Source organism: Kryptolebias marmoratus, linkage group LG10 (assembly GCF_001649575.2).
Source record: "Kryptolebias marmoratus isolate JLee-2015 linkage group LG10, ASM164957v2, whole genome shotgun sequence".
NCBI classification, from domain to species: Eukaryota; Metazoa; Chordata; class Actinopteri; order Cyprinodontiformes; family Rivulidae; genus Kryptolebias; species Kryptolebias marmoratus.
This window is the reverse complement of record NC_051439.1, coordinates 7,528,447-7,555,051: the sequence shown is the minus strand read 5'-3', so window position 1 is coordinate 7,555,051 and position 26,605 is coordinate 7,528,447. Positions and strand designations below refer to the sequence as shown.

Below are 26,605 nucleotides of genomic sequence, written 5' to 3'. Positions count from 1 at the left end.
AAGTTAATCAAAATAATCTTCAAACATCCGCACAGGCTTTTCAAGTTTTAAGTTTAAGCATGCTTAGCTTTTGATAGTTTCAAGTATTAATTGAGTTCGGCGCCGAAAAGTGTCAATGTTGTCATTTAGTGGGCAGTTATGAGAATTTGAACTTTGAGTTTACATTTAAAAGCTTGTGTCTGACTCGAGAAGCAAAATACTTAAACGGGTTTATTCTTCATATTCAACGGATAAAATGTCTGCAATAATGTTATACAAAACCACTTTTGAGTACGTTAACAGCGTCGCTTGAATCTTTTAGCTAATCTTACAATGCGCCTTTATTTTGAAAGGTGAGCTGTTGTCTTCCGGTCAAATTGTAGCTAATGTTTGTTTTTCCGGGCGGCGACGAGGAGCTGCCAAACCTGGAAACAAATCATAGATATATATTTTTATTTACTATCGTAGCCATGCAGCTAAAGTGCCGCGCAATGCCGTCTTAAAAAGTGCAGAGAGGAGTCATTATTTGACTGCACTTTTCCCCGCCGAGCGGAGAGGCTGCTCCCCGGAAAGCCGAGCGGCTGTGTGGACGCCGAAGTCGCCACAATGAGCTCGGAGCGCCAGAGCGACAGCGAGGACGCCGACGAGTCGCAGGACAGGCCCGACAACACCGGCAGCGTCTCCGACAAAGATGAGGACCGCGACATCGACGAGTCGGACGAAGAGGATGACATCGCGCGGAGGGCTTCTCCCTCGCCGCCGCAGCCCGAGCGGAACGCAGGGTCTCCCGGGGCGGAAAAACGAGAAGCCCCCTGCTCCCCGGCCGCCGCGCCGCAGAGTGGGAGCGGCGGCAGCCGGGGGGATAGTCTGTTCTCCTGGCTGCAGAGCAGGACTATAAGACGGGGGCTGTTTGTGGACCCAGCGCGGGACAACTTTAGGACAATGACCAGTTTGTACAGCTCAATGAATCCAGCTGTGGAGTCGGTGAATCTGAGCACCCAGACCCACGGAGCCGTGTTCAACCTGGAGTACTCCCCGGACGGGTAAGACCAGAACATTTTGTAGTCCGGATCTCGGGCCTTGGACTTACATCTACACATCCTGCTGCTTTTTGTGCTGCAACTGTTTAATATGGCATCAACCTTTGGGACTTCTTTTGTAAAAGTCCCTTTAAAAGAAATGCACAAGTGCTGAATAAGAGTCTTGAAAGACACCCACAGCTGTTAGTAATAATGAGTGCAGCCAGGGTTCAGTACTCTTGGACTAGACAGCAGATGTAAGAGGTAAATCCTGCAGCCAAACCGGGTCAAGCTGTCTGTCCTGGGTCACATTTGTTTGTGATCGTATGATAGCAGCTTATCCTTGCTGTAAAGTCAGCTGTAGCCTCAGTTTACTGTCAGCATGGTGAAGAGCTTGTGTGATTGTGTTGTCATTGGTGCAAATGTTGGTGCTAATGCTTTCACATTGCTTATTATAATGTATTGTAAAAAAAGGACAACAGCTGAGATGATTCGTTTTAAGTAGATCTGCAAAACACTCGTTGAATACCTGAAAATGATCTGCTTTTCTTACAGCTGTAATGTTTTTATTTAGCTGTACGTGATCGTTGTGATTCGCTCAGTTTCAGAAATTTAAAATCTCTGCTCTTAATCTTCATTCAGTTAGGTAACATGTAAGTAAAAACAGATTGCAATGATTTGTATTTTATTCATCATGAAACATAGGTCTTTGTTGGATTTTTTTGTTTGTTTTATGAGGAGTCAAATGTTTTAAATTGGTGAGAGGTCTGGACTGCAGGCAGGTCAGTTCAGCTCCTGGACTCTTCTACTATGAAGCCATGCTGCTGGAATGATGCAGTCTGAGGTTTAACATTGTCTTGATGAAATATGCAAGGCCTTCCCCTTAGAGAACATCATCTGAATGGGAGTATATGTTCTAAAACTTGTTTATACTTTTCTGTCTTGATGGAGCCTTTCTAGAAGCGTAGGCCGTCCTTACGATAAGCAGTAATGTACCCCCATACCATAAGAGAGGCAGACTTTTGAATTGTATGCTGATAGCAGGTTGGATGCTCTCTCTCCTCTTTTGTATAGAATACACTGCATCCATAGTTTCCAAAAAGAATTATAAATTTTGATTCCTCTGACCATAAATCAGTTCTCTGTCCCTCAGTCCATTTTAAATGAGCTTTGGTCCAGAGAAGACAGCAGTGTTTTAATGTTCTCCCTGGTTTCCTCCCACAGACCAAACACATGCATGTTAGGTTCATTGGTAACATTAAATTGTCCCTAGGTGTGAGTGAGTGCATGAATAGTTTTTTTGTCTCGTTTGTCTCTATGTGGTCCTGTGATGGACTGGAGACATGTCCAGGGTGTCCCCCGGCTCTCACACAGTGACCGCTGGAGATAGGCACCAGCTCCCCCCGCGACCCTGCACAAAAAAGCGAGAAAAGAAAATGGATGGATGTTTTTATTTACATTTTACACAACGTCCCAACTTTTTTCTGAGTTTAGATTGTATCGTGATCAGAAAACCGTCTTCCTCCTCCTGCGTCTTGTGAGTGATTTTGATTTGTGTCCACACTCAAATCAGGTCCGTGCTAACTGTGGCCTGCGAGCAGACCGAGGTCCTCCTGTTCGATCCCGTTTCGTCAAGGCACATCAGAACCCTAACTGAGGCCCACGAAGACTGCGTCAACAACATAAGGTGCATTTCTCTCACTTCTGCTTTTAGATTTACACAGAAGATTTATTATCTGATCAAATGATTTAAAAGAAAATGTGTATTCAGTGATAACTGCCAGGAATTAAGCAGTCTGCTGAAGAAATGGTGGCTGCCCTGTTTCTGTAGGTTTTTGGACAACCGTTTGTTTGCCACCTGCTCTGACGACACCACAATTGCATTATGGGACCTGCGTAAGCTGAACTCAAAGGTGTGCTCGTTGCACGGCCACGCCAGCTGGGTGAAGAACATCGAGTACGACACCAACACTCGGCTCCTGGTTACCTCTGGCTTCGATGGCAACGTCATCACATGGGACACTAACAGGTTGGCTGTCTTTGCAGGATTTGGATTGTCAGTTTTAAAAGGGAATTTTATATCCCAGAATGGGATAATAATTTGTTTTACTTTCAAAACTTTATGCCTCTGAATGGTAAAAGAATTATAGACTGCCTTTCCTTCATCCCTTCCATCAAGTAATGAAACTAATTTTACTTTTTAAGCTACTAAAATACATACTGAAAGGTTTTGTATTTTCCTAGTGATTAAATCCTTAAGCCATTTTCTTTTTGTTTTTATCCAGACCACATGTTTTAGATTTACTAATGTTTCATCATATTGAATTATAAATGTTAGCATACTGGTGACGTCTGTAAATCTACTCCTGCAGATTTACAGAGGATGGCTGCCCGCACAAAAAGTTCTTCCACACCCGCTACCTGATGAGGATGCGTCTGACGCCCGACTGTTCCAAGATGCTCATCTCTACTTCCTCAGGGTACCTGCTCATCCTTCATGACCTGGACCTCACCCAGTCCCTTGAAGTGGGCAGCTACCGTATGCTGCGAGCGCGACGGACGCCACTAAGCTCAGGTTAGAACGGAGCTGCCTTTGTAAAGGAAAAACAACGTGAAATGGGTTTTGCTCTTTAACTTCATGCTTGCTTGAATGTGTATGAAGTCTGAAGCATTTTCTGTGAAAAATCCTCCAAAACATCAACAAATTAAAACGTCCTTGAAGGAATGCATATCGCCCAGCGCCTTTCATGCCATCTTTAGACTCATATTATTTTGTGTTGAGAAATGTCAGAAGTGTAGACGTTTCATTCAAGCCATTAAAACAATGTTACGCTTTATCTTATTGGATACCGTGGGATGTGTCGTGGATGCCTCTCAGCTACTACCACGTCAAATTTTAGCTCAGTATTTGTAAAACTTGACTGGGGTGTAGCTGTGGTGGACCTTTTGAATTGCTTTGACTCCATGTAGATGTACGTCCAATGATTTCTCTCTGAAAGTTTCATTCAAATCCATCCGGCGGTTCATGAAATATCTTGCTAACAAACCAGCACACACACAGACATGAGCAAAAACGTAATCTGTGGCGGGTGATAAGTTTAATGGCAAAAGTAAGAAACTCTTGCTTTTCATTTGGTGTGATTTATTTGTATCCTAAACACTCCAAAAATCTGTTTTTATAGAGGATTGCTTATTGATGAGTAAAATCATTTAGGTACTTCACACAATGTGGAAATGTTCTGTATGCTTTAATGTAACACAGTAGTGCTAAAATAATCCTTAATATTAAAATTTACTTGTCAAAATGGCAGATTGAATGTCGTTTTATTTTGGCGGGAAAGCGACCTTTAATCATGTTTGTGATTGTGTAGATGGAGGCACATCGGCATCCCGGTCATCAGCGACTCCTCGCCAGGGAAACGACTCCAGCAAGATTCATCCTCACAGAGAAGGTCTGAGATCATCAGAGTGTGATCCAAACTGCCCGGAGTGATCTTAGCATCCTTACACCTCTTTTTGTTGTTCCCTCTCAGGCCTTTCTCCAAGAAACAGTCTGGAGGTTTTAACGCCTGAAATCCCCGGAGAGAAGGACCGGGGCAACTGCATCACGTCCCTGCAGCTCCACCCCAAAGGCTGGGCCACCCTCATCCGCTGCTCCAGCAACATGGACGACCAGGAGGTGAGAAGCACGCCACTGCACCTTTGACTGGTATCTCAGCAAAAACGTATTCAAACAGTTAAAGGTCTGATCTCTGTTTCTGTACTTCAGTAACTTCAGCTTATCGGCTAATTGCACCAAAAATTAAAACACAGGCTAAAAGAACACTTAGAAATTATTCAACTTTCTAATATTACTTTTCAGCTTTTCTTTTCTTTCAACTTTTCTTTAGCTGAGTTTATTTTTAAAAAGGATTAGAATGGCTTAGTCTATATTTATTAGATTGAATGATATAATGGAAATATATCCCTGCATTAAACATTGTTTGTGATTGAATTTGCCAAATCACTGATTTATACAACTAGGAGTTTTCTACTACATTCTTCTGTAGTTGTCCTAACTGGGGTACCTGTGTTTTTCTGTAATGATATGTATATTTTTTATTATCCAATAATGCATCTGGATGTTCTTTATGAATAAAGTCTCAGGGCGAGCAGAATTTTATTATATTTGTTCGACTGAACAGAAAAAGCAACACATGAGACATAGACCGCCCCTTTTTATGTGAATGTGCGCTGAGACTAAAGCAGAAAGTTTGAGTTACCAAAGTAACATCAGAATCATTGTTGTAGGAGCTGTTATCTTAGGTTTTGTCAAGCCAGGCTAAGGAAAGAAAGTCCAGCTTTGTTGAACTTCCTTCACCTGATTATGTGACTTGATGCTTGTTGTTTGTCACTGTGGCTCCTTCAGGAGATGCTCTTCTCGATTACGATACTGGGACAGGGACAGTATTGCTTAGACGCTCTCAATCTTTTTTTTTTTCTACCCTCTCTCCTCCTGCAGTGGACGTGTGTGTACGAGTTCCAGGAGGGAGCGCCCACGCGGCCGCTGGTCTCCCCTCGCTGCTCCCTCCGCCTCACCCACTACATCGAGGAGGCCAACGTGGGCCGGGGTTACATCAAAGAGCTGTGCTTCAGTCCGGACGGGCGGCTCATCTGCTCGCCCTATGGCTACGGCGTGCGCCTGCTGGCTTTCGACGAGCGCTGCGGCGAGCTGGCCGACTGCTTGCCGGTGCAGACCAGCTGCCTCCGGGAGGTGCGCTCCATCTACTCGCACAGCGACGTGGTGCTCACCACCAAGTTCTCCCCGACACACTGCCAGCTGGCCTCGGGCTGCCTCAGCGGGCGCGTGGCCCTCTACCAGCCCAAGTTTTAGCATCGAGCGCTGTCTAAGAACTGAGCTCTGCAGACCCGGGTAAAGAAGCATTCACCATGACACAAAGTCTAAAAAAAAGTATAGCAAAGAAGCATTTTATTGATAATTTGATAATTACCAAATATCTGCAAAACAGTTGCATTGTCCTTCTAAGTTGTTCATGCAACATTTTCTTATTTTACACTCCTGTCATATTATCTGTGCATATGCAGGTATTTATCATTAAAGTAACAGTCAGTGATATTAAACCCTTCGAATGAAGATGTACTGTAGAAAACACTCTTTTGTTGAAACCCTGGCATTTGTTTTCAGGTGCTCAGTGGACCAAATGCAAATATTTAAATTATAATAATCCTGGAAGCTTCGGTTTTCTTTAAAATGCTTTTTTTTTTACGTCTTGTTTCTTCTGAGCCATAAATACATCTAGACCCAGGTCTGCAGCTGTTAAAGTGGACAGTTTGTTTAGGTGCTAGCTGTTAACAGACAGCCTTTGACAGGAAGGGGAGGGGGATTGATTAAAGACTTTGGGCTATCTGCCAGGATGCAGCAGTGGGTGGACACTTGCAGCCTCCTGGAGTTGCTGGGGGAAAAAAAAAAAATCTTAAAGAAGCATAATGAGGTGTTGATGGCACCATAGACTTCCATCCAGACTGGTGAAGAAGACTCTGAAATTCTCGATGCAACATAAAATCAGGCCAGAACAAACGACTCGGTCGTCCGTTGCTCTTTTTTCATACTCAAGATTGTTTCTGGCCTCTGCAACAGTAGAAAACTTTTAACCTTTTTTTTTTTTTTTTTCGGAGACTCGGCACATCCAAATGTTGCCGTCTCAGGAGGATAACACTAACGATGCAAACAGGTAATTTTCAGTGTCATTCTGGGGAGACACGCCGACTCTCGCGTATGCTGCCGGTCGTCCCGATCGGACGCCACGTGCTGCGCCTGGTGCCGCTCTTTGCTGCTTTGCTCATTGCCTTTGCCACAGGTGCTGCTTCTCCGCTCATACAATCTGATTTCAAGGACCCCTCCTCCTCCTTTACCCACCTTCTGTTCTGTTCTTTCATCGTTGTTTTAGTGGTTTTATTGGTGTTAATGTTGGCACTAACTGTAGCATTGTGTTCAGTCTGATACTGCAGTCACCTTTTGCCTTTTTTTGAGACACTTTAGGCAGAACTAATCTGGAATCACATTTTTTTCACACAATTTATTCCTTTTTTTTGTCTTGAACCCACAAATGAACAAACAAAATATAATTTAAAATTACGCATGTTTCCCCTAAAATACAAGGTGTTATTTTACGTATGTTTCAGATGGAGCGCAGAACCTCACTTACTTTTTGTTGGTGACACTCAGAAAAGAAGCCTATAGATTTGTGCTGAAAATGTAAAAAGTGAAAAAAAACAATTCCCAAATTTATAGTTTGATTTCTGCTCGTCTGTTTTTAATCTTAATTAAACCACAAGTATTTGTTGGGGACAACTTGCTCCTGCAGAGTATTTTGTCAAAAGCAGTAAATAACTATTTTTGTTAATTTTGAGATTTAAACACTCCAAGAACAACATACACTAGATTTTTTTCCAGGCCTTTTCTTTCAGTCAGTGGCTTGTTTTGGCTGACGACTCAGTATTGTTTAAGATTGACAGGATCCCTGGAAACAGGTGGATGCTTTTCTGCCTCTATGCCTCATCGTGTTACATTTTGACTTGCAGTGGTTATAAAGAAATGAGTTGCTTAGACTGCTAGGCCTTGTTCAGACCTTGCGTTAAAGATCCGTCTTGGGTGGTTCGATTGCAAATGGTCGGCTCAGACTGAGCGTTCAAACTAAAAAGTAATATTCCAGCTCCAAAATGTCTTTGCAATTGGATGCCAATTACCAACTCCAACATTTCCCCTAGCGTTATCCAAACCCCCAAATAAACGTCTGTAGGTTTCACTGCACAGGAGGAGACGTCAGAGCTGTTACATGATCACCCACCCACCCTCACACAGCACCCCTGACCTCCTCGGGACTTTTAGAGTTTGGACAGTAGGGTTGGGTGATTCACTCATGTGACCTAAAGTATTTGGTCGGGGTGGGGGGTGGGGGAGGTCTGAACAGTTGTGGATGTCATCTGTTTGTGGCTAAAAAGAAAGCAGTCACTATTTACTTTGCTTCTAAAACAAGGAGTTACTCAAAACATTGGGCAAGAAAATACAGCAGATCTGAGCTGAAGTTAAAAGCTACAAACAAATTTGTCTCCCTAAAAACAGACGCGTGGTTAGCGACTAACGTGCCCTTATTGTCCCGACAAGCCATATATTTGAAAGCTGGAACCTGCAGGAAAAATATCTAAACTACTTCTCTTCCTGACAAACTGCAGTACGCTGCAGAGAGAGAGGAGGAGAGGAGGAAAAGTGTCACCACAATTATTGTGGGTTCAGTTAGAAACCTTAACCGGCCATGACTTCATTGTTTTGGGCAAAACCTTAATGCAAAAATAAGACAGTAAATAAGCACTGATGGAGAAAATAGTGGTTTAAACCCATAAAGCCTCTCCGTCCATGGCTCGTCATGACGCAATTTATCTGGTTCTTGTAAAATCCGTGGGCTGTTTTTTTTTATATGTTATATATTCGCTGAGTGTCCTCACCCCCGTCTGACAAACTTCCCCCCCACAAGACCAGAAACTTAGAGGAATGCTGCACTCCACACACACACAGTGGGCTGAACTCTGGTATTTTGACATTAACATGGTTCAGAGCCATTTGAAGCCTTTTTGTGGTTACCTCTCGATAATCCTAATTACCAAACAGATATGAACAATATGGGAGAATATGGGATTTTTCCCTGTAAAAATCCACCCCAGTGAAACTGTGAGCTGCTGTTTTCTGTCCTGTTCCTTCGCTGTGAACATAACATCAGTGCTGTATTTAATTAGATAAATATAATGCAACACAACACTGCTCAGACCGGCTTACATTGACCAACAGCGGGTCTAAAAATAATCAGAACAAACATTAAACCGAAGAGAAACGCACCGTGCAGCACTCTTGTAACCCACTCTGATGAAAACAAGTATATTCAGATTATTCCAAAGGTTGTCTGTTTAATTATGCTCAGACTGCCAAACGTATCCTTATTGGAAGAGTCCAAACGTCCTCCAAATGTGATCTGAGTGAAGTCATTTTCTCACCTGCAATCTAATCGCTAGAGACCGATTCAAACACCAGGGTCTGAACGGGGTCTTAGTGTCTGCTTTTTTCTTTGTTTCAGCCAGTGTAGGATAGCTGCTGCCTGTGTGCCACCGTACTGACTCCCTGCAGAATAAAATCCACGCTTACAGTAGGAGGTAGGCAGAAGATAAACATGTTTATTATTGTTGTCTAATGCCAAAAGAAGATTTTTTTTTCATTTGTAATGAGCTGAGAGGGACAAGTGAACATCTGCTGTTACTGGCTTCGATTGAATAATTCGAGCCTGTCTTCATATAGTTACAGCGTTAGAATGCCCTGCATGGACACTGCACAAAACTGCTGACTTTAAATGCTGGAAACCATTCAGAAGCGTTCCAGTAAGTGCATTTTAACTATTACTCCATTCAGGAGTGATGGGAGGTAAACTACTATAGGTGTTAAACTGCAGATGTGATTCTTGTCGCTCTCAGCTCCGACGTGCTTGTGTAAGTTTCACGACAGGGCGCTTTTACCCCTTTGTACCTCAGTCAACGGCTCAAAATGCAATTTTCACTGTTTCACAGCTCAGTCAGTAAAAGGACTTTTAATTAAACACCGTAATCACTCAAGTCTCACACGTTAACGATGCTGTACACTCACTGCTTTTTTTTTTTTTTTTTCCAGCTGTATTCACGCTCTTTGAAGTGTCTTATCTGTCATTCTCACGCCACGCAACTCAAAAGAATGGGTTGCGTTGACGCGTTGTCGTTTTCTCTTTTGGATTTGAGCTCGTGTTTAGACGTGGGTGTAACGAATGTTCACGCTGTTCTTTTGTTGTTCGTTTTTCACGTGTGCACCGCTTCATTCAAACCGGCCACGGCGATGGGTGGACAAGACATGAGAACATGTCCCGGGAGGGATTCTGAAACGGTTTTTACTGTCACGGAAATAAAAGGTTAGCTTCTTTTTGCCATGCTGACTCTTGTGTTTGGATCCAGTTTCACGCATGAAGTGGTGGTAGCCAAACACAAATAAGTTGAATGTGGAAATCTGATATGCAGATAGAAGTAGCATCTGTTATTTTAAAGGATGACATGTAGCATCTTTGTGGCTTTGACCATAAAAAACATGGACATCAATATATATATATTATATCAGTTCAGTTTTCTTATCCACTTTCTGGCAATATCTGATTAAAGTTTCTGTAATAATAATATAAACATAAGGAGCAAACATCAGTTTATCCTGATAGTTTGTTACCATTTTATCAGTGCCCATCAATACAATTAGGTTTTTCTCTTGAAAATTATTGAAAATTAAACATTTAACACATTTACAGCATGTTGCTCATGGGGAAAAAACACAAAAAGTGCTATTTTGCAAACATTTCTAAGTTATGAGTTATTGAAATCAGGGGTTATGCAAAAAACAAAAAGTGTGGCAAGTCTGACATTGTGAGAATTAGAAGTAAAGGCTTTAATAAAGTGAATTAAATATCAGCCGTTAGACAAAATTCAGTGAGTCACAATTAAATATCCAACAAACTGTCCTTTTTTCATGTTTCCTCTGCATTACTGGGACGCTAATATATACTTTAATATTTCAAAGTGGAGTACTTGTTCATTTTTCACAAACATATTTTGAACTCACATAATCCCTCATAATTCAGTGGGCAAAATTTAATCAAAACGTCCTCTCATAAGAGTCTAGTCTTTTCCTTTGTTTGAAAATGTGAAAATACTGATAAATATGAACAGTTTATTTTAATTTTTTCAATTTCAGAATGTAAAAAACTAGGTTTTTATTTGTAGTGTTTATATAAAACTTAATAAAGAGTAGCGTTTTTCTCATTTTTATCTTTATTTCGGTCCTCAAGTAGGTTTTGCGGCTCTGGACAAATTTTATTTAGAAGGAAAAAGGGGCAGAAGTGGCTCTGTATTGTGCTCATGATGCCCACTCTTTTTATTCCTGCAGGCCTTCACAGCTGCACAAACACTTCCTGCACCTCCCTAATTTATGTTGTCTTTAACCAAATTAACCAGTTTAACCACGTAGTGATTGTTCCTAAAGAGATTATTTTCTCTAACTCACAAAGAGGGGACGTTTAGGAAGAGTTTGTTCACATTTGTGCAGAATCTGGAAGCAGCAGTACAAACATTTCACAGGTATTAGTGTTTGACTTTACACCGTTAAATAAAGTGGTAACTCTTCATTCATATCTATGAACAATTAGTTAAACCCACACAAATTTAATGATTTCTTAATGTTTTTTTCATGGATTACCACAAAGATGTGTGTGGCGTTAAAGAAATTTCTCATTTTACTCTGAACATTTTTTTCTGTTTAGGGTCTTACCTAACTTGTCATCTGGTGCCAATGGGGGTTCCAACCCTCAGGTTATGAATCCCCGCAGTTTAGACCGTGTTGCTCTGCTGCTTTTTTAATTTTGGTTTCAGAAAGAAAGACCCTTTGTAACATTAGAAAGCACATTTATTTGAGAACTTTTAGTTCTGTTGGACTTTAGTCAGTAAAAATTAAAAGAAAAAGAGTGGGAAAAAAATAAAAGTGACCTTTCAGACCAGCTGACAAGGAAGTTCTCCATTCAGTCAGTGTACAAAATAAGAAACTGAATTAACCATTGAAGTAGTGAATATTTGTAGTTCTGGACTTGTGTGCCTTTAAAGGTTCAATACATCTTTTGAAATATTGTCTTCTGTTATTTTGGCTCAGCTGTTGTTTTTAGGATACATCCCTTTTTTTCCAGAGCACTGTCTGACCAAGTCGGACTTGTACTCCACGTCATTTCCCTTTTTAAATTCCGTCCAGGTTCAGGAGGAGCGAGCCGCCCTCGTCTGCTGTCGCTGACTCTCCCTGCGGCGGTTGAGGACTTTGGTGCTGGCGCGCAGCTTACGGAGCCTGAGAGCACGGAGCCGCAGTTGGAGGTCCTGTGGGATCTTCCCTCCTCTGGCTCGAATCTCCTTCAGTCTCTGAAGAGGCGTTTTGGTGAGGGTGAAGTCACAGATAGTAGGATGTGGCTCCATACCAACACTGCAGCGACGCATGGATGGGATGTAGCCTTCGGCCCAAACCACAATCTTGTATTCACCAGGGTTCAGCAGACGCCAGTAGTCCCCATCAGCAGCTATAGCAAAGAAAAATAAATACATTAGCGTTTGAAATGTCCTGTAATTATTATTTTACTCTACTCTACTTTGAAGATAACCTCCTCACATCTGCAACATTGGTTAGACAGGAAGAGTTGAGGTAACCAGTGTTTAAATTAAAGGCCTACGCCTTTCATGCCGTACTTTCAATTCAGATCAGCCTATTATTTGTATATGTACATCCAGTGATTACTTATCGAGAGTTTCAGGAAAATCCATCCAGTGGTTCATGAGATATTTTCCTCAGACAGACTGAGTTGACCCTAAAAGTTCATGGCAAAGTTTTAAACAAAGATGCCGTGCAATGAGTAGCACTTGGAGCATGTGTTGTGAATGACTCACTAAAGTTGGTTGGCTGTGGTGGCCATCTTGAGTGAGGTTGGCTTCAAAAGTTAATGAGTCATAGATGTGCATCTAAGAATTGCTTTTTGAAAGTGTTTTGTAGATCTGGAGAATGTCTTGTGTTCCCCGAGGCATTCTGTTGGGGGCTTCTGTGGGAATATGGGGTGCCTGAGCTGTGTCCACATTCTTGGCACAAAGTCGAGCTTGTTCTCAGTGAAGGTTGGACTCCACCAGGGCTGCCACTTGTCGCCGATCCTGTTTGTGGTCTTCATGGACGGGATCTCGAGGCGCAGTCGTGGGGAGGAATGTGCTGTTTGGGAACCTCGAGGTCTCGTCTCTGCTTTTTGCAGATGACGTGGTTCTGTTGGCGTCTTCAGGCCATGACCTTCAGCGTGCACCGGGACGCTTCGTATCCGAGTGTCGAGCGGTTGGGATGAGAGTCAGCTCGAGGCCATGGCTCTCAACCGGAAATGGGTGGAATGCTTATTTACAGGCAGCTCAAATGGCTGGATTTTATGTATCTTCAGGGTTGGCAGGTTGTTAACAGGACAGATCTGAATTCATCTTTTACTGGATAAATCCGTAATCACAAACACATCACAGTCCAGCCACCTCAGTGCCAGTTCTTTTGTGACTTCCATCACTTCTTTTATACAGTGGGATTTCAGAATCAGTGAAATTTAACTTTTGACCTCGTGACCTTGAAATCAATAGGGCTCATCCTTGACCCATGAGGTGTCCAGTTGTGCTGATACACGATACACGGTTGCAGAGCAAACTTGAACCAACCATTGCCACCGATAACACAACCTCCTCCTCGGAGGTAACACCGAGTTCCTGACCTGATCGGATGTCGTGGTCATGGTCCTCCACCTTGATTATAGCGTTTGCGATTCCTTGCTTAGTGAGTTTGTCCCTGATGACACCTTTGATCCCTCTGTGAACCTGAGGGAAGCAGAAATGCAGCACGGTCAGCTGCCACTCCGGTAGAACCAGGCTGGTGGCTCGTGTGATTGTCTCAGTGGGTGGAGTTACTGTTGGTGCAGACCCACCTGCTCCATGTAGACCAGGAGAGACTCCTTGTTGTTCTCCCACTCGGCTGGAAGCTCGCTGACATGAGGGAACTTGTCACAGGACAGCTCCACCGTCACCTCGAAGCAGTTGGTGTGCAGGTAACTGAAGTCGTTCATACCTGCAGAAAAGACACAAAGAAAATAGGCCAAGAGTCATTCTGTTTCTGTGATTTTAATGTATGAGTTCAATTTAAGCAAATAATGCATGATACCTTCTTTTGCAATTACATAGGGATTAACAAGAAAGCATTCCTGGAAGGAATGAATATCGCCTGCCGCCTTTTCTGCCAGAGTTTTAAAGTAAGATCATCTTATAGTGACAAGCAACAGAGTTGTAGCTGTTTTGGTCAAAATAATGTCATGCATAGTTTCATGTGATATCATAAAGTGGCAGATTATATGTTGTGAATGACTCTGAGCTACCACAACAAATTTTACCTCAATATCTGTAAAATTGACTGAGTTAAAGCCATTTTTGTTTAGTAATCCCAACTGACTGTAGCAGACATCTTGATTTTGATTTCCACCAAATGTTAATCAGTTGTAGAGGTAAAATCAATGATTATTTCCTGAAAGTTTTATTAAAATCCATCCAGTGGTTTATGAGATATTTTGCTAACAGACAAACAGGGTTGACCCCAACAGTTAATGCTACAGTTTTAAGCAAAAATCTCATGCAATCAGTGGTACTTGAAGTATGTGTTGTGAATAACTCTCAGCTACTACCACACCAAAATGTAGCTCAATATCTGTAAAATTGATTTAATCATAGACAATTTTGTGTTTTTTAAGGTCTGTTAGCTGTGGCGTCCATCTTGTATTGGGTTGGCTCCAAAATCCAATCAGCTGTAGATGTACAACCTAGTTTCTGAGAGTTTTATTAAAATTTTACCAGTGACTCATGAGATATTTTAATATTTTATGGTAAAAATAATTTTAACAAAAATTGTAAGAGATAGGAGATTTAATAAGCTCTAAGTAAAGTATGATTAATTATTTAGCAGAAACTTTTCCCACAGTTTTTCCATGTCTGATTTGTCTTTTTTTTTCTAGCATTAAGTAAAAACAGACACCACCGTCTTTGCTCTGCTCAACATTATGAGGTTTGTAACCCTCATGTCTCTGAGGTGACTCACTGCCAGGAACCGTGTGCCAGGCCCCGCCGTTGATGATGTTGTTGTGCGACTGGAAGTCCTCGTAGTGGCAGATGCGGCGGTTGGGGTTGGCCAGCACCAAGTGAGTCGAGGCGTAGACAGTGGCCAGCCAGCGGAAAAATGCATTGTCTGCAGTGGGCGTGTCTTCCTGGGGGGCCCAGTCGCGAGTGCAGTCGAAGGGATACGTCACCACCAGCTCCCCGCCGTGGAGGTTGGCGCTGAGCACAAAAGGAATGTCCTGCATCCAGCTGATGACCGCTCGTGTTTCTGGGGCAACCTGGGCAGGAAAGAGTTCCCACTTTTAGGTCAAATACTAAAACAAAACCGAAATATTTTATACAAAAACCATTGCAGAATGAATGTTAAAACTGACTGTGTATCTGCACTGACGGGTCCAAAAAACATAATCCAGAGCATAAATTCCCACACACAACAATTCTGAATACGTGTCTAGAATTGAAGTTTTTACAAAGGGTTCACCTGTGACCTTGATATTTGACCCCGAGATCCTTGAAATAAATAGAAATCATCCATGACTGATGAGGTGTCTAGCTGTACAGTTTACACATTCCTATGTTACGCAGGTTCAGAGTTAGAGCCCGGGATCACAAGTAACCTTGACCTTTGACCCTGAGACCTTGAAATCAATAGGAATCATCCTTGACCCATGAAATGTCTAACTGGGCAATTTGACATTTCTGCAGTAAGTGGTTGCAGAGTTATGGCACCGACAAGGTTTTCATGAAGAATCTACATCTGACCTTGACCTTCGACCATGTGACCTTGAAATCAATAGGGATCACCAAGCAAAATCTTAATTTTTGACAGTTTGTCAAGATCCCTTTTCATATGTTTTTAGAAATCGGGTGTCACTTAAACATTACCTAAAATCACCTTAAAACACAGGAAATGAGGTAAGCCCACTTCTGCCACTCTGATGAAAGAAAAAATAAAATCTAATTTATAGTTATTAGGTAATATCTCTAAATTATGACTTCCCGATTGAGATAGCATTTCATAATTATTACATGCTCTTACATTATTCTGACTTATCTCCTGATTATCAGACTTATAAATGGGCTTATATAGTAAAAAAAGAACATTTCTGATGGAAATTTTATAGGCTGGGCTAATTCAGCTTTTTGTCCAGTCTTTCATAAGAATGTTTTATGTTCTAATGTAAAAAATCAAGTGACATGACTTAACAGCTGCAATGAAGCACAATTCTTGAATTAACACGAGTTAATAGAGAATATTCTCATGATGGGTTTCGGTTTTATTCATCAAAAACATATGTTCTAGGAAAAATTTCTACTTGTTTCACTAAAGAAAGCTTTTAGGCTTATTTGTTACCAAATAAAAACCATAACTGTCCTCTTTTAAAACGCCCCTGCAACAAACTGACTAAAGCTAAACTGATTACATGTCACCGTTTTTATAGTTTTTTTCTATCTAAAAGTCCTTTTAATCTTATAATTCATCCATTGTTCCTGAAATCTAAAGTCTGTCTCATAAATGGTTGTTTATAGAATCAAATGTTTCTGCATTAAAGTGGAATTTTTAAAATGAAACTTTTAAGGATTCAGTTTTTGACACGTCATAATTAGGCAAAGCACCAGATGGTGCCAAAGTAAGGTTTTTAATAAAACATTCAGCAGCTGCTGCTCCTTACAAAGGCGTCTTCCTGGGTGTAGTATTCTGGGATGGGGATGTAGTGGTTGGAGACTTTGGATTTAGCGGCTGCCTTCTCTTGGGCATCCCACATTATGTTGTTGAGGTCTGGAAAGTTGTGATTCAGATCGATTCCCTCAAAGCTGTACCGTCCGTCAGCCCAGCCGGCCAGCTCTGAGCCCTGCAGCAGATCCACAGATCAGAAACAACACCAGCACTGTTGGGGACGACTCTCTTCTAGTGCACACAGACGTGAGCGAGAACATCATCACCCACCTTCTCATAAGCTACTTCATACCCATCAGGGTTCATGGAGGGCAGAAGGTGGATCCTGGTTTCTTTCACCAGTCGTACAATACGCTGGTTGCCCTTTTTGTATTCTTTGCACATGTACTGCATGAGGTTTAGGACCAGCTCTCGGCCAAGAGCCTCGTTTCCATGCATCCCTGCCACGTAGCGAAACTCCGGCTCACCTGCCAAGAGGGAAATTTAGAGGGTCACTTTGCCTGCCAGGAGACAAATGGGAAAAGTTCTATTGGGTCGACTCAGGACGAACAGGCCTCGTTGTGTGAACGCAGAGTCAGCATTCCCACTATTGATTTCCTGTTTCTTGTGTTTTTTTCCCCCAGTGAACTACTTCTGCAAACTTTGTGCTATTTTAGCCAATTTATATATCAAAAACATTCAGCTCATTCAGGAGTTGAATGCTACGCCTTTAGGTTTTTGCAACTTTTTACAATTTTTAAAATATTTCACTTTAATTACAAATACTTCTCCCATAGAAATACATTCCGATCTCTTTAATTCCTTCATAAACATTGTTCTTTTTGAAATCTGCTTCAGCAAATTTGCTCTTTTTTACCTTCTTATGCTACTTTTATTTTTTAGCTACTGTTCAGCTACTTTTAGTTATTAGCTAGACTATTGCTACTTTTAGCTTTTATCTAACATTATCTAACATTTTGCTACTTTTATCAAGGCTATGCTATTTTTAGCTTTTGGCTATCTTTTTGTTATTTTGACTTTTAGAAAGCCTTTTGGTACATTTAGATCACTGTTTGCTTCTTCCAGGTACTGTTTTGTTACTTTTAGATTTTAGCTAGTGTTCTGCTTCTTTTTTTTTAAACTAGCCTTTTGCTACTTTTAGCTAGTGTTTTGTCACATTTAGCTTTTAGGTAGCCTTTTGTTTCTTAAAACTAACATTTTGATATTTTTAGCTTTTAGCTACTGTTTTTTCTTTGTTTTGCTTATAGCTAGTATTTTGATACTTTTAGTTAGCCTTAGCAACTTTCATCTTTTAAACCAGCCATTCGCTGCTTTTTACTTTTAGGTCCAGTTTTGCTCCTTTTAGCTTCTGTTCTCCTTGTTTTGATTTTAATAACCCGGTTTCAGCTTCCTGAGCGTATTTTAGCGAAGCCATTCAGCGCTCAGCATTAACGTTGCATTTTTGCAGAAAATGCATTTCATCTACTTTCGAATTTTGTTTTCTTCGCAGGAAGTCACAAACACATTCCTTTCCTCAGATTAAACTTTTTGTATTAATCAACAGTGTGGAGCTGAACCACAAACATGCAGCGGCCAAACTCAGCAGCAGACATTCCTGAAATAAAAGCTGCAATGACCCAGGACTGGACTGGATGTGCCTTATCTTCCTGATTTGGCCACATCTACCCATGAAACTGCTCAAATCAATAACAGCTGTTCATGCATATAAAAGAGCAGACATTTCTCAACCTCTCCTTTTGGGATTGAGCAATTTGGAAATATGTTTATGACATTTCCAGCAGAAAGGAGGCTAAGCTGCTCCACTCCTGATTTATTTATGCTTTTTGGCACATGTGGGGTAACCATAGCTCACATTAAAGCATAAACCTAAAAGTCTGGAGACAAAATCAGAAATAAAAATCAAAGGGATTGTTTACACAAAAGAGGCTCCTCCTCTACGGGTCAGCCGTCTCTGCATGGTGCTGCTGCAGAACCGAGATTGTATAAACACTGCAGGATGTTGAACTGGGCCTCCAAACAGCTACGCTCGGGGGGTAACATGAGAAACAGCGAACTCTGGTCTAGAAATGTCTACATTGGAGGTTTTATCTCAACTTGAGTGCATGGAGGAGAAACGTTTAAATCTTCTCACCAAGTTCATGTTTGCCGGGGTTGTCTGATATCTCCATGACGTACAGTTTGAGGCCCGTGTAGCTCTTCCCGATAGTGTAGATGTGGGTGATGTCTGGACACTCCTCAGTCACAGACTTCATGAGCTGTGAAAAGACAAACGCATTTAGGTCAGGGGTCTGCAACCTTTGCAATCAAAAGAGGCATTTCTGCCTCTTCAGCTATGAAATAAAATGCGCTCAGAGTTGCAAAACATGCAAGAACTGTGACCTCCAACTGGCAGTCCACGGGCCACTTCCAGCCCACTAAAGGGCCTTTTTATGGCCGTGTCTGTGGCGACACCTACACTAGAAGTTTAAAGTATATATATATATATTAAAAAAAACTAATTACATCTTATAAAAATACGACATAAAAACAATTATTGTTTGTTACATTAAAGAGTAAATCTATGATAAATGGTTGAGAGTATTTTTACATGTTCGGACAAAAGAAAAGACCGTTTTTGTGTTAAGAAGGTTTTATAGCCTAAACTGTGCTGGCCTATGTGTCCTTTCTTAACAAAACAGTAGCTAAAGTCAAAATTAACAAAACAGTTGCTAAAAGTTAAAATTTGCGGATCCTTGGATAAAAGTTAAAATGACCTGAGCAGTAGGTAAAAAATAAGATTAGCACAACAGGAGCTTAAAGCTAAAAGTAGCCAAACCATAGCTAAAAGCTGAAAATAGCAAAACTAAAAGTTAGGAGCTAAAATTTGAAATCCCCATTCTTTTCAATAAGATCAAAAAAACTTCTATATAAACTTTTAAAAAGTATAAAAGTTGCAAATACCAAAACTAATCGCCCGCATCTCTTGACTGAACTGCATGTTTTGAAATCTGAATAGTTAAAATGATTGAAAGCATGATGAAATAGTTAGAGGCCAAACAAAATGCACGAAAGAAACTATAAACAGAAAAACAATGCTGACTCAGCATTCGCACCATGAGAGTGAACTTATAAAATGTGCCAGTTCGGTGGATAATAATATTTTTTTTCCTCAAAAAACAGAAACCTGCATTTATCCATTCATTTGCTTTATTAATGACACACGTAGGTCCATAGTGACAACTTTAACTACTTCAACTTTGGGTTTTTATTAAAGGTAAGTCTTTTACTTCAAAATGACTCCCCATATTTTTGCAGAGCCACTTATTTCAGCGCCTCTCAATCTGTGATATGTTCGCAAAATTGCACTTTTGGTTTATCTTCTCAGCATTTTCCTGCAAAGATATTCAAAAAGATCAGAGAAACATCATCCTGTGTAGCTAACAGGCTACCAGACTGCTAATATGATCTGATCAGTATGTTCTGCCCCTTGCATTATTAGTCTCATTCCCATATTTGCAAAGAAAGTGGACAGAAAAATTGCTAAAATTTACCTTTTCCATTGTGGTTATAAATACTACTAATAATAATGTTCATTTCATGTCAGTTTTGGTCTAAGTTCCTGCAGAGGGACCAAAGAGCCGCCCTGATTTAAGAGGTTAAATCTAATTAAATCTGTAAACTGTTAACAGTATGAGTAAAACCCCTGGCGTCAGCTTTATGGGAACTGCAATTACTCATCATGTGTGTTTGTCTAACCTTCCTCATCTCTTTGTAGTTGTGGTGTCTGAAGTCCAGCTCATCCTTTGATCCTTTGTCTTCCTCCGTGGCATAAATGTCTGCTGAATCTTGGAAAAAGAAAAATCAACAACCCTCAAATGAGGTTTCAGCAAAGTTGACTGACAAAGCGTTGCTTTGGAAGTAAAGCATATCAATGATGACTAACAGTTACACACTCTGCAGCTAAAACGTCTGCTTACCGTCGGCCCCGCAGCCGAGGATCTCAGCCCTGAGGCAGATGGTCCCGTTGAAGTACCAGGTCTGGGGGTTGATGCGGATGAAACGGGCCACGGTGGGAACCGGAAGGAGCCCAAGAATCGGAGTCTCTGGATTCTGGTTCCCTTCAAATATCTGTACAATTCAATGCGATTTCAAACAGGTTTGAACGTTTTACTGCATTGTTTCTAACTTAACGAATGTAGTAAATTCATATTGAAAAATAAATAAATATTCAAAATTAAAGGCTTAAATTAAAGAATGCATATTGACATTTTAATGTTTATAGACTAGATCATCTTATGATGTAAAATGTGTGCGATGGATGATGTTGTAGCCATTCGGGTCAAACTTAAGTAAAAATGTTATGCGCAATCTAATGCACAAAGTATGTGTGACGAATGACTCTCAGCTACTAAGGTTGATTAGCTGTGGCAGCCATCTTGAGTCAGACTGACACCACAAGTTATTCAGTTGTGGATGCACACCTAATGATTACTTTCAGAAAGTTTTAACAAAATCCATCTGGTGGTTCATGAGATATTTTGCTAACAGACAAACAGGGTTGATATGAACAGTTAACGCCAAAGTTTTAAACAAAGCTCTTGTGCACTGTGTAGTGCTCAAACTACATGCTACAGATTACTCTCAGCTACTACCACACCAAATTTTAGCTCGGTATCTGTAAAAATTAATCGAGTTGTAATCATTTTGTGTTTCCAAAGGTCACTTAGCTGTGGCGGCCATTTTAAATCAGGTTGACTCCGAAAGTTAATCACTTGTAGTTGTACATCCACTGATATTTTCCTGAAAGTTTCATTAAAATCCGTCCAGTGGTTCATGAGATATTTTACTAACAGACAAACAAGATTGACTCCAACAGTTAATGGTAAAGGGTTTTTTTTTGGCATTCCTTCAAAGAATGCTAGGCCTTTAATTTAAAAAACAAATGTTAGACCTACATTTCTGAGTACATCTACTTTTTTTTCACATAAAATGCACTTTTTAACTTGGAATTTTTTTCACGAGGTGATTATTTTTATTCATTTTGACATTGAAGTGATCATACACAGAGGTGTTAATTCTTCTGTTTTTCACTGGAAACACAGACATCCTAGCTGTGCAGTCTGCTGCAAAAGTGTGGGTTTACACAAGTGCAGCACTTCCAAAAATGGCCAAAAGTGTTCAAAACCTCCACGAATCCGAACCGGGAGAAAAACAATCTCTTGTTTTCTGCCAATATTAAAAACAGACGGAGGGAAACATAACCTCTTTGGCGGCGGCAGGAGTTTTGAATTGGAACAAAAACTGTGTGGAAATGTTGGGTTTTTTCCACTCCGTTTTCTTGGAAAGAGGTTTGGTTTTCAAACTAAATTAACCCTCCCGTCACAAGAGCCTCTCTTCCTCTCGCTATGTCTGAAAGACCTTGCATTCCTTGAAGGGATGCATATCACCCATCGCCTTTCGTGCCAGAGTTTTAAACTAAGGTCATCTTATGATGAGAGGGGGCGGAGTTGCGGCCATTTTGGTCAAACCTTGTAAATGGCGTTACGCCCCACCTCATGTGAGAGCATGTATTATGTAATGATGACGACTCTCGGCTGCTAATATACAAGATTTGATCTCAATATCTGTAAAATTGACTGAGCTGTTCAAGTTTAATTAGTTGTGGCGGCCATTTTAAAGTAGGTTGACTCCAAAAGTTAATCGGTTAAAGATGTACAGGTGACGATTACTTTGAGAGTTTGGTTAACACTTCTGCAAACACGGCAGACAGACAGGCACGAGCAAAAAGATTTGTGTTCTTTCACCTTCGGCGGCAGGCATTGACTCTAGTTGGTTTGGTGTGTTTTTGGGGGGTTTTTTAAGTTCAGTCCAATTATAACTTTCCAAAGTCCTTACCGCCTCCTCTGTCCCATTCATACAGATCTGCCAGTTCACGGAGTCGTTGCTCAGCTGAACTTTGTAGGTTTCCACCCAGTCCCAGCTGCAAGGAAAAACCAAAAGGGCCGTGAGAGGGCTGAACTTGGGCTTTGACCCCGAAGTGTACGTGAAGAGTGAATTTCCAAAGCACCGAGCAGCCATTTTGAGCTTCTTCACTGTAAGGCTCAAACGCGCCGCCAGACTCACACCAAATTAGTAGGATTTACATGTTCATTTATTTGTTCCAGCAGCGTTTTCTTGCATTCAGAAGGGTGATACTACCTGACCTCCAGATGGAGTTTCGGCCCTGCAGAATGACGCCGGTAAACAGGGTGGGGTGGATGGCGTCCACTTCCAGCCACTGGTGCCGGTCCTTGTACTCGGCGCACCAAGCTCCATCGTACAGGTCTCCGTCCTCGATGCCAGACTGGAAAAAAAAAAACGGAGACGGTCGGCAACACGATTCTTTTGGCAGCTCTTAAAGCCATCAAAGAGCGGCACTCTTGGCTGGTATGATGCGTTGCATAAAAGAGTCTGGCGTTGACCTAATTCTGAAGTAATTGCTTTCAGACTTCTAACTTTAAGGCGGCAGAACAGGAAGAGCGTGTGGCTGAGAAGAAGACTTTCACCACAGTATTTAGGGAGAACTTTATTATAAAGGTCAGACTTTATTATAAAAGGCCAATTTAAAAGAAACAAAGAGGTTTAGGAAGTAATGTAGCGCCTTCAGAGCAAACTAAAATTTATAATAGTTTTATTGCTGCATCTTTATTTTCAAATTTTAATGGAGCCAGGGATATTTGAGAGCATTAGGATGCTGGAATGTGACACTGTGAAGGAAGCTGAGGTCAAATCCAAATCTCGGCTTTTTACGTTGAAGCTGGCTTTTGCAGCGTTTTTATTTTAAAGAGGAGTGGGCGTTTACGTCAGCGGTATATGTGTGTGTGCACTATGGATTGTAAATTAAATCAGACTAAACACTAAGAGAAATACATCGCAGGCTCACACGTCGGACACTTTGCTGCTCAAACTGTAAAAAATAAAACAACAAGGCCTTTTTAACCAAGATTTTCACATCCGGGAATAAAGACTAGTTTTGTCTTGTTTCACGTGAAAAACTTGCCAAACCTTCTCTTCCAATCGGAGACTACATCCAGAATTTGGGACCGGAGAGGATGGAATGACCTGCTTGCAGTCCTGACCTCAAACCCAACGAAGAGCTTTAGGCTCAGCTTAGGCATGCTGTTTGTTCCAGAGTGACCAACGCAACCACACTGTAGTGGCTGTGTAAGGTTCTTCCACATGCTACTGAGGCCCCTGTTTGTTCAGTGAATGCTTTTTTCTTTTTTTTGGCTTCTCCCTTCTGCAGGGGTCGCCACAGCGAGCGAACTTGCACAAACGATCCAGCAATTGTTTGACACCGGATGCCCTTCCTGACTCAACCTGGGCTCAAACCCACAGCCTCAGGATTACAAGACCGAAAGACACAAGCGTTCCCAACAAACATGGCACCATTTAAGGGGAAATAAGCAGCCTTTTCAATGACATAAGATTCATTACCAAGAAGCGTTGTTACAAGAAAGAAATAATCAACCAAACTCAACTTTTTCTAAGTTTAGTTTTACAGATCTGAGGTCTCTGAAACTCTTGCTGCACTTTTTGTTTCAAGTCACCCCTGATGAAGACTGACCTGGATATTGAGTCTTCCTCTGTGAGGGCCCAGACCAGTTCTCTGATAGGAGGAGGCTTGGATCTGGCTGTCATCAACTCGCAGGGACTCCAGGCCAATGGGAGGACAGGCTGTGAGAGCAAAACGAACACGATGAAGCGATAGAACTGCTGCTTCTTTACAAAATGGCTGATGTAAATTCTTTCTCAGTGGGGGAGGTTGTGGAATATCCTGAATCATCAACCAGGATCACTTCATTGGGAGTTCAGGGCCCCTTGACTCAACTCCTCTTCCACTGCTTGTTTATGGAGCAGCGGAGGAAGCAGCAGATAAGTGAAATCACAGGGGGCTCGAATGTAACTTGAGATAAACCGGAGAGAGCGACTGTGGAGCTGCAAGAGTTCACGGCCTCGGGAACGTTCAGCATCACTCCAAACGCGAGCTGTGGCTGCAGCTCAACACGTTGTTTTGAAAACTGACACAGAGAAAAAAAAGTAAGTGCCGAGCAGATTTACAAAAGCCTGTCACGCAAACCGAGACCAGGTCACTTTAATGTTGTGCAGAACTGAAAGGCAGCGGGCGTTTATTTAAACATCGATGTGGTAGTAGCTGAGAGTCATCCACAGCACATACTGAGTATGATATCTGGTGATATCGCGTGAGATTGCCAAAACAGCTACAACCCTGTCATTTCTCAGCAAAAATGATATCATATCTTACAGTTTATAACTGTATAGATGATGCTAGTTCTTCCATTTTATATTTGTTAGAAGTTTACTAAAAAAAATAACAACAGAGCGTTAAAATGGAGTTTAAGAAAGTCCCTGAATGCATCATCTTTTACTTTATTAATTGCATACATTAATTTGATCTAATAGCTCAAAGTTCAGACTTTTATTGTTTTTTCTTACCCAGTTCTTCTTTCTTATCCTTTGTATTGTGGTCCTCTCTGTTGTCTTTCTCCTTGCGGTTGGGTTCCTGTCTGTTTTCTCTGACATCTGTGGTGACAGAGCTGCTGCTGCTGGTGGTGGGGAGCAGCTTCGTCTGCGGTGCTGCTGGAGTCCGTCCGTCTCTGCCCCGCTCCTCCACACTCTCCGCCTCGGTCCATTTCACCGTTACCGGGCTCGTGAAGTTGAATCCTGAAGGACTCCGGGTGGTTGCTTCGTCTCCGAGCACACTACCCCCCAGAAAAATCACTGCAGCCAACATGCACAATGACTTTCCCATCTTGTTTCAGTTTTTTTTCTCCCCCTTTGCTGCAGAGGGGAGAGGGGAACGCTTATGTCCTGATGGAGCCAATCCTCCTCCTCAGTCCCACCTCCTCTCCCTTCCTCCTTCCAAGCCAGAATTCCAGTGAAAAACCCCAGGAAAATTTGTTTGTTTTTTTTAAAGGGCAGATGCAATGTATCTTATTGAACCAGAAAGCAGATTTATATTTATAAGTGCACTTTTTCAAACACAAATGTGGAAGTAATTAAACGTCTAGCAATCTTTGAACAAATGCATATCACCCGCCGCCTATCAGGCCAGAGTTTTAAAAACATGTTGAGAAATGACTGAGCCAGTTTGGTCAAACCTTGAAAATAACAACATGCCCGATCTCATGGTATATTGCAGGATGTCATGCTCAGAGTGTGTGTTATAAATGACTCTCAACGACAACTATAAATAAATTTAGCTCAGTATCTGTAAAATTGACCGAGTTATAGTCGTTTTTGTGTTGGCCAAAGTCGATAAGCTGTGGTGGCCATCTTGAAATGAATTAACTCCAAAAGTTAATCAGTTGTAGATGTACATCCAGTGATTACTTTCTGTGAGTTTCATTAAGATCCACTCAGTGGTTCTTGACATATTTTGCTAACAGACAGACAGAGTTGTCTCTAAATACTCTTGAACAAACTTTTTACACAGTCTGCAAGTGGTCAGAATAGGATTTGGGGATCACTCTCAGCTACTGCCACACCGTATTCATGCTCAATATCTGTAAAATCAACCAAGTTATGCCAGTTTCTGTGTTTTTACCGTCACTTGGTTGTTGCAGCCATCTTGAATTGTGTTGATGGTTACTTTAATAAAACTTGTCCAGGTCATTATAATCTGTATTTTGCTAACACTCAAAAAAAAACACAACCAAAACATTCTTGCCAACCAATAGCTATGTATAGACATCCTATATACATGATGTCTTTCTATATCTATATTTACAAGTATTAGCGCTCCGTGAAACACCATTGGTTCTCTTGTTCCAAGAAGACCTGATTTACTTATTTTTGTTTCCAGTAATTGTATTTAAACTTATTCCGTGTCTGTGGTTGCGCCCATGTTTGGCTCGGCTCTTTCCTGTTTGTGTTTCTGGGTATTTTACCCGAAACACAAAGTCTCTCACATCATCTTCCGTCATGATATTTCATTGAATTTATTTATTTATTTTTGAGAAAAATCAAACACAGAGCAACTTTTTTTTACGCAGGAGTACAGTCTATTGTTTTCAGTGTTCTGTGATTTGTTGTAAACTTGAGAATTGTGTGTTTGCTTCCACTAGATGTAGAAAGAAAATGCAAACGGCTTCATACCTTTTTACAGATAAGAGCAGAGAGTTTTGCATCT

At 41.3% G+C, this 26,605-nt stretch overlaps 2 protein-coding genes across 3 annotated transcripts; one reads left to right on the top strand and one right to left on the bottom strand.

The window, feature by feature from the left end:
- wdr32 (WD repeat domain 32) lies at window positions 1-9,989 on the top strand. Of its 2 annotated transcripts, XM_037977783.1 has the most exons (8): window positions 1-332; window positions 448-1,022; window positions 2,572-2,685; window positions 2,830-3,027; window positions 3,371-3,573; window positions 4,370-4,450; window positions 4,532-4,677; window positions 5,500-9,989. In XM_037977783.1, exons 2-8 carry the CDS (start codon window positions 586-588, stop codon window positions 5,869-5,871), a joined length of 1,551 nt encoding a protein of 516 aa, XP_037833711.1. In that variant the 5' UTR covers window positions 1-332; window positions 448-585; the 3' UTR covers window positions 5,872-9,989. The 2 variants fall into 2 exon arrangements, with proteins under 2 accessions (XP_037833711.1, XP_017271195.1); XM_017415706.3 differs by having other exon boundaries at window positions 1-1,022.
- On the bottom strand, window positions 9,688-25,287 carry cpxm1a (carboxypeptidase X (M14 family), member 1a). Its single transcript, XM_017415678.3, has 13 exons — window positions 24,910-25,287; window positions 24,020-24,129; window positions 22,617-22,756; window positions 22,309-22,393; window positions 20,391-20,541; window positions 20,170-20,258; window positions 18,566-18,689; window positions 16,705-16,901; window positions 16,430-16,609; window positions 14,740-15,034; window positions 13,583-13,722; window positions 13,373-13,475; window positions 9,688-12,166 (listed from the first exon to the last, which is right to left on the bottom strand). Exons 1-13 carry the CDS (start codon window positions 25,223-25,225, stop codon window positions 11,853-11,855), a joined length of 2,244 nt encoding a protein of 747 aa, XP_017271167.1. The 5' UTR covers window positions 25,226-25,287; the 3' UTR covers window positions 9,688-11,852.
- Window positions 25,288-26,605: the final 1,318 nt, after the last annotated feature.